The sequence below is a fragment of the Olea europaea genome, chromosome 13, assembly GCF_002742605.1.
Source record: "Olea europaea var. sylvestris chromosome 13, O_europaea_v1, whole genome shotgun sequence".
Taxonomy (NCBI): Eukaryota; Viridiplantae; Streptophyta; class Magnoliopsida; order Lamiales; family Oleaceae; genus Olea; species Olea europaea.
In genome coordinates this window covers 12,752,916-12,771,413 of record NC_036249.1, presented here as the reverse complement: position 1 = coordinate 12,771,413, position 18,498 = coordinate 12,752,916, and the positions used below count along the sequence as shown (strand labels likewise).

General features: G+C 35.1%; 2 protein-coding genes across 2 annotated transcripts; both read right to left on the bottom strand.

Annotated features, from left to right (window-relative positions):
- Positions 1–3,265: 3,265 nt before the first annotated feature.
- Positions 3,266–9,710, bottom strand: LOC111408459 (luminal-binding protein-like). The gene is made up of 10 exons (XM_023038214.1): positions 9,517–9,710; positions 8,429–8,609; positions 6,967–7,111; positions 6,146–6,413; positions 5,841–6,055; positions 5,501–5,743; positions 4,610–5,089; positions 4,322–4,476; positions 4,117–4,199; positions 3,266–4,025 (listed from the first exon to the last, which is right to left on the bottom strand). Exons 1-10 carry the CDS (start codon positions 9,708–9,710, stop codon positions 3,530–3,532), a joined length of 2,460 nt encoding a protein of 819 aa, XP_022893982.1. The 3' UTR covers positions 3,266–3,529.
- Positions 9,711–12,959: 3,249 nt separating this feature from the next.
- On the bottom strand, positions 12,960–17,541 carry LOC111407650 (luminal-binding protein 5-like). The gene is made up of 8 exons (XM_023037264.1): positions 17,329–17,541; positions 15,828–16,095; positions 15,523–15,737; positions 15,183–15,425; positions 14,292–14,771; positions 14,004–14,158; positions 13,799–13,881; positions 12,960–13,707 (listed from the first exon to the last, which is right to left on the bottom strand). Exons 1-8 carry the CDS (start codon positions 17,384–17,386, stop codon positions 13,212–13,214), a joined length of 1,998 nt encoding a protein of 665 aa, XP_022893032.1. The 5' UTR covers positions 17,387–17,541; the 3' UTR covers positions 12,960–13,211.
- Between the last annotated feature and the right edge of the window lie 957 nt (positions 17,542–18,498).

Sequence of the window (18,498 nt, the reverse complement as noted above, 5' to 3'; positions counted from 1 at the left end):
CCAGAATATACAATCTCTAGAAGACATTGTTTCCTTATATGTTTAAGGATCACTCTCCACTTGAAGAACAAAAGGAGTTGTTCTTACAACGTCCTTACTATCTCCCGCTACTAAATGGAAAGAAATAAGTTGGGAATCTATTTCATTTGAGCCTAGACTTTTTTCTTTTCTAGTTCTATTACTATTTCGAGATTCACTTTCAACATCTCTTATAAATGTCTCTGCTTGTGGTTCTCTAGAATTCAGAAGGTCTTCATTATTATGAGATTTTCTTGTCACTAATACATTCTCGAAAAATTTCACATCACTTGATTCTATTATGACAGCTAGCTCAAGGTTTAATAACCTATAGGCCTTGCTATTTAGAACTTATCCTACAAATGCACATTTAATACCTCTAGGACCTAATTTAGTTCTCTTAGGATTCCTCTTTTTATAATAAGCAAGACACCCACATACCTTCAAATAATTAATATTTGGCTTCCTATCTTTCCATATTTCATGTGGGGAAATCTTATTCTTTTTCATAGGAATCCTATTTACCATATGACAAGCACTAAGTAAGGCTTCTTCCATTTATGAATGGTAATTCAAAATTTATTAACATGGCATTTATCATCTCTAAGCATGTCCTATTCTTTCTTTCTGCTAAACCATTTTATTTCGGTGTTCGTGATACAGAACATTGATGTATTATTTCATTTTATTCACAAAACTTATTGAATTCATTAGAAAAATATTCTTCACCTATATCACTTCTTAGAGTTTTTAATTTCCTTCTTAATTGATTTTCAACTTCAATTTTATATGTTTTAGAGGCAATAAAGACTTCATCTTTATGCTTTAACAAATATACATAAGTATACCTAGAGCATCATTTATGAAAGTAATGAAATATCTATTACCACTTCTTGTTGGCATGACATTCAATTCACATATGTCGGAATGAACAAGTAAAAGTAAGTTTGTTGATCTTAATACACTATAAAATGGCTTTTTAATCGTCTTCAATTTAATACATATTTCACATTTTTCCAAGTTATCAATTTCACATTGTATCATTCTGCATTTAATCATTCTTTTCGTAGTGCTAACTCCTATATATGCTAAATCTACCATGTCATAAATTAAATGAATCGGTAACATAGGCAAATAATTTATTTTTATTAGAGTTATCCTCAAAAGTACAAAGTTTGACCATTCTTTCAGTGGAATAGTCATTTCAAACAAAATGTCCATTATGGGTAAGTACAAGTTTTTCAAATTCAAAAATAATTATAATTCCTGGTTTTTCCAATAGAACTCCACTTCTGGGTTTCTAATCATTTCTGGTACATGAAGAACATTTGTCAAAGTGATCTTCTTTCCCGAAATGGAAATGATTTCCGTATTACCTTTGCCAATCACTTTTGATCTTCCTTCATTTTTCATTTGGATCTATTAACCATCTTCAATGCAATGATAAGTTTTGAAAATAGACTTATTATAACAAACATGGACGATAGCACATATGTCATACTATCAGTTCGGAACTTTGCTTTGGATTACATTGATTTGGCTCATCATAGTAATAATCTCATCTATGGAATTTACTTGCCCTTCTTTATTTGGTTATTGCTTATGCCTACAATCTCTTGCATAGTATCCCGATTTTCAATAAACATAGCAAGGTCCCTTCGATTTGTTTTTGAACTTCCCTCAATTCTTTTTTGAACCAAGAGGTTTCCTTTTCTTTTTATATTTGTTGGAATTGTCCATATTGTCCAGGGCATTAGCTTTCGAAGAGCCATTATAAGAACTTTGAGTCTTATCTCTTCCCTTTGACTCTTTCTCTATGCGAAGATACTTTTAAATATCTTCAAAAGAAAAATCTTTGGAATTGTGAAGAATCTTCTTCCTCCTTTTCAAGATCTCGAAAGTTTAGCAATGATTGCACCCACTTGAAAGGTTTACCGAAAGTTCAATTTTCACCGCTTGCAATTTGTCGACAATAATTTGCAACTCATGCACTCGAGATAACAAATGAATTTTATCTAGAAACTTGAAATCAAAATATTTAGAAAATAAAAATTCTTGGTACTTTCCTCCTCGGCTTTATATTTGCTTTCAAGTGCATACCAAATCTCTTTTGCTGAAGTCGTGTTGATGTAGTGATCATATAATCGATGCGATAGAGCATTTAGGATGTGATGGCAACATATTAGTTCGTCCTCTTCCCTTTTCTTTCTTTAGGCACGAACTTCATCAATATTTTTGTCCGTTGCATCGAGAATTGATTCCAATTTTATATCAAGCATGTAGAAGATTTTTAATGCCGTTAGAAAAAATTTTGAGTTTGTTCTGCCATCTTATGAAGTTGAATCTATCAAATCTATCCAAACTCACTAAATCTTGATTCATCTTCTTGATTGTGGCAAGTCTAGATTCCGTTTCCATTGCAGTAAAATGACAAATGCCGTTTAAGAATGCTATAAAAATATAGCAATGGAGAACAAAAAAATAAAGAAGAAGATAAGTATATATTGAAGAAGACTTGAACACGAAGATTATACCATTGTCCTTAAACGATATTTGTCTTCTCTCACAATGCTCTTAAGAATTAAAATGGCAAATAGTTTGTAGAATTGATCAAGCCTTAAAGAAAATCACCAAAAGCAAAAGTGATCTTCAAATGAAAAAGTGAAAAATGGTTTTGAATATGTGATAATCTCTTCAAAGTTTTGGAAGAATAATAGAATATTTTTCTTGTGTTTAGAGACGAATACCAACACATTTTTGCATGGATTCACCAAGAAAACCACCAAAAATTCAAAAAGATTTCCAGCCAACAGCCATTTTTTTATAACCATGCGTTGCGATCTCATGATTATAGCTTCGGTCGCCACTTTGGCCACTGAAAAACCATATGCAACCACGAACATTGAAGGCTTATGCGGTCACATAAGCCACACATATAGCATTATCTTCCTCTCTTTTAATTCATCCACCCACAATTTTCGACAAGATTCCAACAAATGATGGTTGGCTCACGTTTGCACTACAACTCTCAGGATCAAGGCATCAAGCCCAAAAGTAGCCAATGCATGCTTGCAATAGAGTATCTCAATCGCATCGATATAGTGAGTATCGAGACCTTAACGTCCCTTCGGAATATTTATTAGTTAAATGGCTCCCCAAAGCCTCCATTATTGCTTTACAAACAAAAATTTTGAGGCAGTTAATTCAATATATGAGATTTTTACTAATTATTGTTTGTTGAACGTAATTTACGAACTCATTTACTGCAGGAAACATATTGTCAAGGCAGAAAAATGTATATTACATACGCAAAGCGTCAATTATCATCGAGAATCTTGTAAAACAAAAACTACAAGTAATTTGAAAAGAAATAATCCTTCTTAAGAAAAAGAAGGCAGGCAAGGGACTCAGCCCCCAAATGACAAAATTTACATCACTCGTCTCTTCTAAACTCCATTTCGTTTTTCTCGCTTCACTAGTCATCAGTAGTTAATGGACTCTAAAAATTTACCTACAGTTCATCATGGGAATCATCATCTTCCGACGAGGATCCACCAGGTGCTCCTCCAGATTTTTGATAGACAGCTGTGATGATTGGGTTACATACAGCTTCCACCTCCTTAAGCTTCTCTTCGTAGTCCTCTTTCTCGGCATTTTGGTTGTCGTCTAACCACTCGAGGGCCTCCTTCGTAGCAGTCTCGATCTTCTCCTTCTCATCAGACTCGAGCTTGTCGGCAAGCTTGTCCTTGTCGTTGATTTGGTTCTTCATGTTGTATATGTATGTCTCGAGACTGTTACGAGCATCGATTCTCTCCTTCACCTTCTTGTCTTCCTCGGCAAACTCTTCTGCTTCACGAACCATTCTATCTATCTCCTCTTGGCTCAATCTACCCTTCTCGTTCGTGATGGTGATCTTTTCTGATTTACCACTGCCCTTGTCTTCTGCCTTGACGTTCAGGATACCATTGGCATCAACTTCGAATGTAACCTCAATTTGAGGGGTTCCCCTGTTCAAATAGAACACAGGATCCTTCAGATAACAAAATATAACATCAAGTTCGGTCATAACAAATTATTTATCCAAAGAATGCAACAAACCTCGGTGCTGGAGGAATGCCGGTCAGATCAAACTTTCCGAGCAGCCTGCAGTCCTTCGTAAGACTCCTTTCTCCTTCGAATACCTGTTATCAAATTGTCGGACACTCAGCTAAAGCGCAAGCATGCCATTTTAGGGAGGACATAATCATCCATTTACCTAACAGTACAAACAGGGTAAGAATTAATTTGGCTCGGAACACGTTACCTGGATTGAGACAGTAGTTTGCTGGTCTTGGTAAGTTGTGAAAACTTGAGACTTCTTGGTTGGGATAACAGTATTCCTCGGAATTAACTTGGTCATAACTCCACCAACAGTTTCAATACCAAGGGTGAGTGGTGCAACGTCCAAGAGAAGGATGTCTGCACACAAATGCACACACATCGGTGATCAATTCAGACAAAGCTGTCTAAAACATCACTAAATCAAGATTAATAGCAAGAAAACAAGCAGCATTGAATCAGTCCACAAGATAACAACACATGCAATAAGTACCTTTGGTTTCTTCACCACCCTCTCCACTCAGAATACTTCCTTGGATAGCAGCACCGTAAGCAACTGCCTCGTCTGGGTTCACACCCTTGTTGGGCTCCTTTCCATCGAAATAATCCTTGAGAAGCTGCTGAACTTTAGGAATCCTGGTGCTTCCACCAACAAGGACAATTTCGTCAATCTGGTTTTTCTCCATACCAGCATCTTCCATGGCTTTCTTCACAGGTCCCATGGTCTTCCTGAAGAGGTCGTTGTTCAACTCCTCAAATCTGGCACGGGTCAATGGTTCAGAGAAATCTATACCATCAAAAAGTGATTCAATTTCAACACGGACTTGGTGCTGGCTGCTCAGGGCTCTCTTTGCACGTTCACATTCTCTCCTTAGCTTCCCAAGAGCTCTGTTATCTTTACTGATGTCCTTTCCGTGCTTTTTCTTAATCAACTTGATGAAGTATTCCATAACTCTGTGATCAAAATCCTCTCCTGCACACCAAATGAAACTTTCATATATTGTACAACACAAGAACTCATAGAATGATCATTCTACCCTTTCCTCTTTGCAGTGCAGAATAATCACGTCCAGTGAATAACCAGTATTTACACTGTACAATTTTAAATGTTGATATCAAACTTAACATATTATCATGAGATGTCTCTGAACAATATATATTTCAGATTGCTAAATGGATCATAATCCAGTTGATGTTCTCAGCTATATCATTGACAAACTGTGTTCAAGGATTGTCTGTATAAATATTTGAATTTTCATTACTATAACTGCATGATTCACTTCCGCTTCCAGGTGGGATAGATCAGTTTCCAAACATTGATTTACTAAATAAATGCACTTATTATATATATTGGAGCAGAGCTGATAAAAAGAAAGATCTGTACCTCCAAGATGGGTATCTCCATTAGTGGCAAGCACCTCAAAGACACCATTGTCAATGGTCAAGATACTGACATCAAAGGTTCCACCACCAAGGTCAAAGACAAGGATGTTCTTCTCACCACCTTTCTTGTCCAAACCATAGGCAATTGCTGCTGCTGTTGGTTCATTGATAATTCTTGCCACATTCAAGCCAGCAATTACACCAGCGTCCTTGGTAGCTTGCCTCTGGGCATCATTGAAATATGCTGCCAGTCAACCACAAATAAATGGTCAGTATGACCAAATACTCAAAATGTCATTGCAGTTAATGTTTCAATAAAAGACAAGTTAAAGACAGCTTACCAGGAACTGTTACCACAGCATCCTTAATTGTCTTCCCAAGGAATGCTTCTGCTGTTTCTTTCATCTTGCCTAAAATCATGGCACTGATTTCCTCAGGGCTGAAGACTTTGGTCTCACCATCCCTAATTTTGACTTGGATGTAAGGCTTTCCATCTTTATTCACTATTTTGTAAGGAACAAGCTTCATATCCCTCTGAACTTCCTTATCCTCGAACCTGTCAAGAAACAATTCAAAACTTTAATCAGTATTTATTCATCAAAATGTAGAAGAAAATACTGTTATAAATTGAGCAAAAAGGAATTACTTTCTTCCAATGAGTCTTTTAACATCAAAGACAGTCCTCTCAGGGTTGACAGCTGCCTGGTTCTTTGCAGCCTCACCGATCAATCTTTCAGTGTCAGTGAATGCAACCCATGATGGGGTAATTCGATTTCCTTGGTCATTAGCTATGATTTCTACATGTCCATTCTTGTAAACACCAACATAGGAATAGGTAGTACCAAGGTCTATACCAATGACTGTTCCCAATTTGGTGGCCTCCTCCTTCGCAATAGAAATTGCTGATAGACAACCTGTTTGACAAGACAAGGTTAGTCAATTTAGTACTCATGAAATCATTTGGCGAATTAATAACAATTCAAACACCGAAGCCAAAGCAATCAAACCATAAGCCAAGGACGTATTGAGAAGCAGTAGCGTTATAACATAACAATTACTTGTTGACAACCATACATATCAATCTTTCCAGTTGGCATTTAGACAGTGAGACCACTTGGTTAATTCCATCTTCTAAAGTTTGTTTTTGGTTTGTTAACCATTTCATCTAAAAGCTCAAGTGGTTAGAAAATGGCCATACGTATTCGTATAAATCCTATATTCAGTGCCCCAATGTGTTTTTTTCCCATGAAAGTGAGACACGTGTACATTTTTTAATAAACAGGTCGCAACAACGTTAACTGGCTCATATAAAAGCGGAAGCTGTTAATTATTAAAAAGGGCAGTATGTTTCCATCATAAGTTGCACAACACTGCCTAAAATTGCATCATTTAGTTGAGCCTTTCCAGCACAATATTTTCTCTTTTAAATCTTGGGAAGTAGTAACTTTTATCAAATTCAGGGCATACTAGCATGAACAAACTTTCCAATTGAAGATAAAGAACCAGCTTCCAAATTGAGGAATAAATATAAATTCTTGACCATTGACAATGGTGTCTTTGAGGTTCTTTCCACGAATGGAAACACCCATCTTGGACGTACAGATATTTCTTGCTAATATATCCATCTTTGCATTTATTAGAAAATCAATATTTCGAAAATGACTGATATATTTCTGTAGCAAGTGGCAGTGTGTCATGCAGTTATAGGTCAAAAGTTCGAAACGTAATATATTCAAATACTCACCCCTTGAACACATTGTCCTTTTATGATATAGCTGAGAAATCAATTTGATGTATGATCAATTCGGCAATCTGAAATATGTATTGATAACATATTAAGTTTCGATTTTATCTTTAAAAATTGTCCAACATATATTATTATGCACTTCAAAAAGGAAGGCTTAGAACGATAATTTTGTGAGTTATTGTTGGGTTTAATGATGCTGAAAGTTCATTTGTTGTGCAGGAGAGGATTTTGATCATAGAATTATCGAATACTTCATTAAGCTGATTAAGCTAAGATAACAGAGCTCTTGGGAAGCACCTACTTGATTCCCTTTACTTTACTTTACTTTAATATATTTTTCATACTTATTTTCAATCACATTCCCATCAATTTCATCAACATATATACAGCAAAATACACATTAAAATGCTCTTAAACTTATAGGAATTAGGTAAATATCAAGTTTAGATGGTATCTAAAGTATCATTGAAATACATTCATTAGATATCTTTCGATTTGAGTCTAACTATATGTAATTTTCATAAAGCATTATCGAAATTCCGGATAGTTAAAAAGCTTTGAACCAATTATTTCTTGTTACAATACCGATGAAATCACACACACACACAAGTATTAAATTTTCACAAGTTCCTCTAACTTGTTTAGTACTAATATGGCCTTACACTTATCATTTTTCATTAAACTTTTAAAGCAAGAAAAACTTTAACTCTTTAATGAGGCGGCACCACCTCGAAGTTCATATAGGTGAAGTTCTTCCAGTATGTTTGTTACTTTTAGAGATATACTTATACCCCGTACTGAACTTCATTAAGAGTTTTGTTATAACTCATCCCTCCAAGAATAACAACCAACACTATTTATTAAGGATAGGGTTTACTAGTTTAATAGTGTCGAAATCTATCCACTTATCGAATAACTTGTTATTACCCTTTCAACCTAAATATACTTATGTAGTATACCTTTGGTAGGGTTGCTATTATTAGTGAAATTAATTCAGGAGTTTCAATCTTGTCCTATTTGATGTCGATCTTACTAACTCTCTTGTAGGAAGTTTAGTAAACTAATCAGTTAAGTTATCACTAGACTTAATAAGTACAAGAGAAATTATTTAATGCTTGATTAATTTTCTTATATACTTATGTATTAGACTCATATCAAATGTCTAGACTTTCAATTATATACTTCACTATAGGCTCGAGCTAGAGTAGCTTGACTATCATACAAGATAGGTGTTGAAGAAATATCCTTTATATTTAAAGGTATTTCATACAACAAATCTTTATGCCACTCAACTTCTTTTCCAGTTTCAACCAACATTACAAACTTTGACTTCATTGGTGAACGAGTAATGCATGTTTGTTTCCTAGACTTCCAAAAAACTGCTCAACCTCCAAAAGTAAATATCCAACCTGAAGTGGACTTGTTTCTCCCGTACTCGATATCTAACTAGCATCAATATATCCTTCCAAAATAGTAAGGAACTGTGTATATTATAGTCCAATGTTTTTTGGTTTTCTTTAAGTAGCCAAGAACCCTACTTATGGCATTCTAATGTAAGAAACTTGAAAATTGCTAATAAACCTACTTACTTTACTCACAACAAATGTAAAATCCGACCTTGTCCATGGTGCCGCGTACATAAAACTTGTGTATTCAATTTGAACTATTGGCTTCCATCATTTTTTATCAGCTTGATACTTAGATCCAAATGGGTATTAGCCTCTTTGATGTTCAAGTGATTGAATTTATCACATTTTCAAGATAATGTAATTGGCTCAATGTAAAATCCCCACTATCATTTTTAACTTTGATACCAAATATAGTATTCACTTGTCCAAAATCTTTCATTTTGAACATAGAGGACAGAAACCTCTTATTTCTTTAATTCCATCTATATTGTAGTTGATGATTCATATATCATCTACATACAGACATATTAATGTAATTATACTGTCACTTACTTTAGCATAAAGACATTTATCTATTGAATTGTGATTAAAACCATTCGAAATTATTTTAGAGTCAAATTTTACATGCCACTTTTTCATTAGTTTGCGCACTTTATGTTCATTTTTCGGTACAACAAACGCTTTTGATTGTTTTATATAGACCTCCTTTTCGAGATCTCTATTTAAGAATGACGTCTTGAGATCCATTTGGTGAACATGTAAATCATAAATTGACGTCAGTGCAAACAATATACTTATTGAGGTTATCCTAGCCACGGTGCATATATGTCAAAGTAATATATTCCTTCCTTTTGACGATACCTTTTAACTACTAATCTAGCTTTGTAGGTATTAAGTATTTCATCGAAATTGTATTTCTTTCTAAACACATATTTGCAACCAATGGCTTTAAAACCCTTCTGTAGATCAACTATTTCCCAAGTATTATTTGAAATAATAGAATCCATTTCATTATTTATCGCCTCTTTCCAGAATATACAATCTCTAGAAGACATTGTTTCCTTATATGTTTAAGGATCACTCTCCACTTGAAGAACAAAAGGAGTTGTTCTTACAACGTCCTTACTATCTCCCGCTACTAAATGGAAAGAAATAAGTTGGGAATCTATTTCATTTGAGCCTAGACTTTTTTCTTTTCTAGTTCTATTACTATTTCGAGATTCACTTTCAACATCTCTTATAAATGTCTCTGCTTGTGGTTCTCTAGAATTCAGAAGGTCTTCATTATTATGAGATTTTCTTGTCACTAATACATTCTCGAAAAATTTCACATCACTTGATTCTATTATGACAGCTAGCTCAAGGTTTAATAACCTATAGGCCTTGCTATTTAGAACTTATCCTACAAATGCACATTTAATACCTCTAGGACCTAATTTAGTTCTCTTAGGATTCCTCTTTTTATAATAAGCAAGACACCCACATACCTTCAAATAATTAATATTTGGCTTCCTATCTTTCCATATTTCATGTGGGGAAATCTTATTCTTTTTCATAGGAATCCTATTTACCATATGACAAGCACTAAGTAAGGCTTCTTCCATTTATGAATGGTAATTCAAAATTTATTAACATGGCATTTATCATCTCTAAGCATGTCCTATTCTTTCTTTCTGCTAAACCATTTTATTTCGGTGTTCGTGATACAGAACATTGATGTATTATTTCATTTTATTCACAAAACTTATTGAATTCATTAGAAAAATATTCTTCACCTATATCACTTCTTAGAGTTTTTAATTTCCTTCTTAATTGATTTTCAACTTCAATTTTATATGTTTTAGAGGCAATAAAGACTTCATCTTTATGCTTTAACAAATATACATAAGTATACCTAGAGCATCATTTATGAAAGTAATGAAATATCTATTACCACTTCTTGTTGGCATGACATTCAATTCACATATGTCGGAATGAACAAGTAAAAGTAAGTTTGTTGATCTTAATACACTATAAAATGGCTTTTTAATCGTCTTCAATTTAATACATATTTCACATTTTTCCAAGTTATCAATTTCACATTGTATCATTCTGCATTTAATCATTCTTTTCGTAGTGCTAACTCCTATATATGCTAAATCTACCATGTCATAAATTAAATGAATCGGTAACATAGGCAAATAATTTATTTTTATTAGAGTTATCCTCAAAAGTACAAAGTTTGACCATTCTTTCAGTGGAATAGTCATTTCAAACAAAATGTCCATTATGGGTAAGTACAAGTTTTTCAAATTCAAAAATAATTATAATTCCTGGTTTTTCCAATAGAACTCCACTTCTGGGTTTCTAATCATTTCTGGTACATGAAGAACATTTGTCAAAGTGATCTTCTTTCCCGAAATGGAAATGATTTCCGTATTACCTTTGCCAATCACTTTTGATCTTCCTTCATTTTTCATTTGGATCTATTAACCATCTTCAATGCAATGATAAGTTTTGAAAATAGACTTATTATAACAAACATGGACGATAGCACATATGTCATACTATCAGTTCGGAACTTTGCTTTGGATTACATTGATTTGGCTCATCATAGTAATAATCTCATCTATGGAATTTACTTGCCCTTCTTTATTTGGTTATTGCTTATGCCTACAATCTCTTGCATAGTATCCCGATTTTCAATAAACATAGCAAGGTCCCTTCGATTTGTTTTTGAACTTCCCTCAATTCTTTTTTGAACCAAGAGGTTTCCTTTTCTTTTTATATTTGTTGGAATTGTCCATATTGTCCAGGGCATTAGCTTTCGAAGAGCCATTATAAGAACTTTGAGTCTTATCTCTTCCCTTTGACTCTTTCTCTATGCGAAGATACTTTTAAATATCTTCAAAAGAAAAATCTTTGGAATTGTGAAGAATCTTCTTCCTCCTTTTCAAGATCTCGAAAGTTTAGCAATGATTGCACCCACTTGAAAGGTTTACCGAAAGTTCAATTTTCACCGCTTGCAATTTGTCGACAATAATTTGCAACTCATGCACTCGAGATAACAAATGAATTTTATCTAGAAACTTGAAATCAAAATATTTAGAAAATAAAAATTCTTGGTACTTTCCTCCTCGGCTTTATATTTGCTTTCAAGTGCATACCAAATCTCTTTTGCTGAAGTCGTGTTGATGTAGTGATCATATAATCGATGCGATAGAGCATTTAGGATGTGATGGCAACATATTAGTTCGTCCTCTTCCCTTTTCTTTCTTTAGGCACGAACTTCATCAATATTTTTGTCCGTTGCATCGAGAATTGATTCCAATTTTATATCAAGCATGTAGAAGATTTTTAATGCCGTTAGAAAAAATTTTGAGTTTGTTCTGCCATCTTATGAAGTTGAATCTATCAAATCTATCCAAACTCACTAAATCTTGATTCATCTTCTTGATTGTGGCAAGTCTAGATTCCGTTTCCATTGCAGTAAAATGACAAATGCCGTTTAAGAATGCTATAAAAATATAGCAATGGAGAACAAAAAAATAAAGAAGAAGATAAGTATATATTGAAGAAGACTTGAACACGAAGATTATACCATTGTCCTTAAACGATATTTGTCTTCTCTCACAATGCTCTTAAGAATTAAATGGCAAATAGTTCGTAGAATTGATCAAGCCTTAAAGAAGATCACCAAAAGTAAAAGTGATCTTCAAATGAACAAGTGAAAAATGGTTTTGAATATGTGATAATCTCTTCAAAGATTTGGATGAATAATAGAATATTTTTCTTGTGTTTAGAGACGAATACCAACACATTTTTGCATGGATTCACCAAGAAAACCACCAAAAATTCAAAAAGATTTCCAGCCAACAGCCATTTTTTTATAACCATGCGTTGCGATCTCATGATTATAGCTTCGGTCGCCACTTTGGCCACTGAAAAACCATATGCAACCACGAACATTGAAGGCTTATGCGGTCACATAAGCCACACATATAGCATTATCTTCCTCTCTTTTAATTCATCCACCCACAATTTTCGACAAGATTCCAACAAATGATGGTTGGCTCACGTTTGCACTACAACTCTCAGGATCAAGGCATCAAGCCCAAAAGTAGCCAATGCATGCTTGCAATAGAGTATCTCAATCGCATCTATACAGGGAGTATCGAGACCTGAGCGTCCCTTCAGAATATTTATTAGTTAAATGGCTCCCCAAAGCCTCCATTATTGCTTTACAAACAAAAATTTTGAGGCAATTAATTCAATATATGAGATTTTTACTAATTATTGTTTGTTGAACGTAATTTACGAACTCATTTACTGCAGGAAACATATTGTCAAGGCAGAAAAATGTATATTACATACGCAAAGCGTCAATTATCATCGAGAATCTTGTAAAACAAAAACTACAAGTAATTTGAAAAGAAATAATCCTTCTTAAGAAAAAGAAGGCAGGCAAGGGACTCAGCCCCCAAATGACAAAATTTACATCACTCGTCTCTTCTAAACTCCATTTCGTTTTTCTCGCTTCACTAGTCATCAGTAGTTAATGGACTCTAAAAAGTTACCTACAGTTCATCATGGGAATCGTCATCTTCCGACGAGGATCCACCAGGTGCTCCTCCAGATTTTTGATAGACGGCTGTGATGATTGGGTTACATACAGCTTCCACCTCCTTAAGCTTCTCTTCGTAGTCCTCTTTCTCGGCATTTTGGTTGTCGTCTAACCACTCGAGGGCCTCCTTCGTAGCAGTCTCGATCTTCTCCTTCTCATCAGACTCGAGCTTGTCGGCAAGCTTGTCCTTGTCGTTGATTTGGTTCTTCATGTTGTATATGTATGTCTCGAGACTGTTACGAGCATCGATTCTCTCCTTCACCTTCTTGTCTTCCTCGGCAAACTCTTCTGCTTCACGAACCATTCTATCTATCTCCTCTTGGCTCAATCTACCCTTCTCGTTCGTGATGGTGATCTTTTCTGATTTACCACTGCCCTTGTCTTCTGCCTTGACGTTCAGGATACCATTGGCATCAACTTCGAATGTAACCTCAATTTGAGGGGTTCCCCTGTTCAAATAGAACACAGGATCCTTCAGATAACAAAATATAACATCAAGTTCGGTCATAACAAATTATTTATCCAAAGAATGCAACAAACCTCGGTGCTGGAGGAATGCCGGTGAGATCAAACTTTCCGAGCAGCCTGCAGTCCTTTGTAAGACTCCTTTCTCCTTCGAATACCTGTTATCAAATTGTCGGACACTCAGCTAAAGCGCAAGCATGCCATTTTACAGAGGACATAATCATCCATTTACCTAACAGTACAAACAGGGTAAGAATTATTTTGGCTAGGAACACGTTACCTGGATTGAGACAGTAGTTTGCTGGTCTTGGTAAGTTGTGAAAACTTGAGACTTCTTGGTTGGGATAACAGTATTCCTCGGAATTAACTTGGTCATAACTCCACCAACAGTTTCAATACCAAGGGTGAGTGGTGCAACGTCCAAGAGAAGGATGTCTGCACACAAATGCACACACATCGGTCATCAATTCAGACAAAGCTGTCTAAAACATCACTAAATCAAGATTAATAGCAAGAAAACAAGCAGCATTGAATCGGTCCACAAGATAACAACACATGCAATAAGTACCTTTGGTTTCTTCACCACCCTCTCCACTCAGAATACTTCCTTGGATAGCAGCACCGTAAGCAACTGCCTCGTCTGGGTTCACACCCTTGTTGGGCTCCTTTCCATCGAAATAATCCTTGAGAAGCTGCTGAACTTTAGGAATCCTGGTGCTTCCACCAACAAGGACAATTTCGTCAATCTGGTTTTTCTCCATACCAGCATCTTCCATGGCTTTCTTCACAGGTCCCATGGTCTTCCTGAAGAGGTCGTTGTTCAACTCCTCAAATCTGGCACGGGTCAATGGTTCAGAGAAATCTATACCATCAAAAAGTGATTCAATTTCAACACGGACTTGGTGCTGGCTGCTCAGGGCTCTCTTTGCACGTTCACATTCTCTCCTTAGCTTCCCAAGAGCTCTGTTATCTTTACTGATGTCCTTTCCGTGCTTTTTCTTAATCAACTTGATGAAGTATTCCATAATTCTGTGATCAAAATCCTCTCCTGCACAACAAATGAAACTTTCATATATTGTACAACACAAGAACTCATAGAATGATCATTCTACCCTTTCCTCTTCGCAGTGCAGAATAATCACGTCCAGTGAATAACCGGTATTTACACTGTACAATTTTAAATGTTGATATCAAACTTAACATATTATCATGAGATGTCTCTGAACAATATATATTTCAGATTGCTAAATGGATCATAATCCAGTTGATGTTCTCAGCTATATCATTGACAAACTGTGTTCAAGGATTGTCTGTATAAATATTTGAATTTTCATTACTATAACTGCATGATTCACTTCCGCTTCCAGGTGGGATAGATCAGTTTCCAAACATTGATTTACTAAATAAATGCACTTATTATATATATTGGAGCAGAGCTGATAAAAAGAAAGATCTGTACCTCCAAGATGGGTATCTCCATTAGTGGCAAGCACCTCAAAGACACCATTGTCAATGGTCAAGATACTGACATCAAAGGTTCCACCACCAAGGTCAAAGACAAGGATGTTCTTCTCACCACCTTTCTTGTCCAAACCATAGGCAATTGCTGCTGCTGTTGGTTCATTGATAATTCTTGCCACATTCAAGCCAGCAATTACACCAGCGTCCTTGGTAGCTTGCCTCTGGGCATCATTGAAATATGCTGCCAGTCAACCACAAATAAATGGTCAGTATGACCAAATACTCAAAATGTCATTGCAGTTAATGTTTCAATAAAAGATAAGTTAAAGACAGCTTACCAGGAACTGTTACCACAGCATCCTTAATCGTCTTCCCAAGGAATGCTTCAGCTGTTTCTTTCATCTTCCCCAAAATCATAGCACTGATTTCCTCAGGGCTGAAGACTTTGGTCTCACCATCCCTAATTTTGACTTGGATATAAGGCTTTCCATCTTTATTCACTATTTTGTAAGGAACAAGCTTCATATCCCTCTGAACTTCCTTATCCTCGAACCTGTCAAGAAACAATTCAAAACTTTAATCAGTATTTATTCATCAAAATGTAGAAGAAAATACTGTTATAAATTGAGCAAAAAGGAATTACTTTCTTCCAATGAGTCTTTTAACATCAAAGACAGTCCTCTCAGGGTTGACAGCTGCCTGGTTCTTTGCAGCCTCACCGATCAATCTTTCAGTGTCAGTGAATGCCACCCATGATGGGGTAATACGGTTTCCTTGGTCATTAGCTATGATTTCGACATGTCCGTTCTTGTAAACACCGACACAGGAATAGGTTGTACCAAGGTCTATGCCAATAACTGTTCCCAGTTTGGTGGCTTCCTCTTTCGCAATACAAATTGCTGACAGACAGCCTATTTGACAAAAAGACAAGGTTAGTCAACATTGTCAAACGCAAATCAATAATAATTGAAACTGAAGCAAAAGCAATCAGAACCATAAGGAGGACATGTAAAGATGCAGCAGAGTTTCTGAAATAATAGTTACTGGTTGATAACTGTAGATATCAAACTTTCATTCCAGTATTTATTCAGCTGGAGCAGAGTGCATTCCATCTACTAAAGTTTGTTAGGAGCAAGCGCTCATATAATTTGCAGCAGCAGTGATTAAAATTGCATTGTTTACTTGTGCCTGTCCACTTTCCAGAACTATATTTCATTTATATTTTTCCAATTTCAGGAAAAGGTACATTTGGGAATGCCAAAAACAACTTATCGGAAAGTCAGTAGTTTAAAAATAATAAAGAAGTATAGAATATTTTCCAAAAGACAAATTGTTCAACTATGTCAAGAGGCGCGTTTTCAAACTCGATGGTAAGACTTGTCAGCTTTTAAACATAGCTCGAGAATCCCATGTTGAGATACATCCCAGGCTAAGAATTTCCGATGATGAATTGCATGAATATAGAAAAGTGGTCTTCAGTATGTTCAAAATTACTACCGTGCAGCAAAATAAAAAACCCAACTTAACAAAGACCTTGCCCTGTATTTGGCAACATATAATTGAGACCCTAAAGGAGAAACAATGATCCAGAATTAACTAACTATGGACATAGGTGTTTCATATTGTGGAAATACTCTCTTAAAACACCTAAAGAAAAGACTAAACATGTAGAAGATTAGAATGAATTCTACTTCAATTTCCCCGTCTGGACAGCAGGAAAACTGAGATATTGCAAATTACATGTTTAAAGAAGAAATAAATCAATAACGTAACGTTCATGTGTTCATACCATCAAACTTGTGATAGTCTAAAGGCTACAAACCTGGAATTTAAAATAAAGGCCTAAAACGCCAGGTCTAATGATTTAAATTCGTTCGAAAACACTCAAAATCCTCATCCAATCTAAATCTCAGAATAAATTTCACAATTCAGTTAGCTAGTAAAATACGAAGTTGCACTTATCAACACGTAACGGATCTAGATCTACCATTCTAATTTCATATTCATTTTTCCAAATTCGATCTAACTTCATTTTATCAACTAAAAAACATCACGCAAGATTTAAAACATGAAATTACCAAAGGTCAAAACGAATTTAACCAAAAAAAAAAAAAGGTATGAGAAGATAAAAACAGCATAATTACCAAAGAAAACAATTGCAAGCACAATGAATGAACCATTCCTCCTCCAAGAGCCATCCATGGCTTCACCTTTAAACCTTCACTTTCTCTATATTTTTGTGCTTCTGTCTGTGTGTTTATTTGTGCTTACAATGTGTACGCTTGTGTGTAAACGAAGGAGAATCAGAGGATTAATGCAACGTAAGGTGCGTCCAGTTGATGCAGGATTTATACAGAGCGAGTAAAAGGGCATTTACGCTTAGTTCGGTTCATGGGGCTCCAATTAGAGACTTACGGCCATGTCATTACGGATGACGTGGACCAATCAGAGATTAAAGGTCCATTTTCCAACCAATGAAAATGCAGTTTGTTGTGGGATAATGTGGACCGTTTACATCTGAAGCGTGTCACCCATCAGCTGTGGGTCGACGTAACTGGGTATACCACTGGAGTCTAGAGTTTTCTTTCTTCTTCTATTCTTTTCTGAAGTATTCATAAAAGAGAAAATTGCATCATTGATCCTCAATTTGCTTTCACAGTAGTAAGTTGATATCTAACTTCTAAAGATTTGTAAATTAAGGCCTGTTTGGGAGCGATTTTTCCTTCAAAAAAATTAATTTTTTGACCGTTATTTTACTATTTCAATCGTCATATTTGACTTTTTCTCTCACAGATGGATCCCATTTTTTTTCCAACGGTCAAAAAATTAATTCTTCAAATCACTCCCAAACAGGTTCTTAGTCCTTCACTTTTCATTATAGTTTAGAGTTAATTTCATAAAGAGTGACTTAAGTTCAAATAAAATTTCAAATTGGTTAGTAAAGTTTTTGTGGCCCATTTAGTTGCTAAAGTTAATTACCGTAACATGATTGGCTATTGCTTTAGTGGTATACACTCCAAATTCAATGTTGGCCCATTAAATCTTGACATCGACTAACAATTATCGTGCCCATATAGTGGAATTACATATCTTCAAGTAAAATATAATTCTTAAGAGAAAAATTGAAAAAGCATTACGTTCATCCAAAATTCGGAATTGTTCCCTTTAATGCTAACCTTAATTTTTTGTTATTTATTCGTTTTTTTTCTTTTACAAAAATGGTTCCTATCATGTGCCCTATACGTGGATTTAGAACCTATAATTTTAAATTTGATAATAGCATCCCTATATCAACTTTCCTTTCTCAAAAAATG

What these genes read in the sequence shown, in the direction of transcription:
- LOC111408459 (XM_023038214.1), bottom strand. Translation starts at nt 9,710, where the DNA reads ATGTCTTCTAGAGATTGTATATTCTGGAAAGAGGCGATAAATAATGAA. An exon ending in AAAAGACTCATTGGAAGAAA is followed by an intron (nt 6,056 to 6,145) that starts GTAATTCCTTTT and finishes GTTTCTTGACAG; the next exon opens with GTTCGAGGATAAGGAAGTTC. An exon ending in AAACTACTGTCTCAATCCAG is followed by an intron (nt 4,200 to 4,321) that starts GTAACGTGTTCC and finishes ATTTGATAACAG; the next exon opens with GTATTCGAAGGAGAAAGGAG.
- LOC111407650 (XM_023037264.1), bottom strand. Translation starts at nt 17,386, where the DNA reads ATGGATGGCTCTTGGAGGAGGAATGGTTCATTCATTGTGCTTGCAATT. An exon ending in GCTTGCAATTGTTTTCTTTG is followed by an intron (nt 16,096 to 17,328) that starts GTAATTATGCTG and finishes TTTGTCAAATAG; the next exon opens with GCTGTCTGTCAGCAATTTGT. An exon ending in GGCATTCCTCCAGCACCGAG is followed by an intron (nt 13,708 to 13,798) that starts GTTTGTTGCATT and finishes CTATTTGAACAG; the next exon opens with GGGAACCCCTCAAATTGAGG.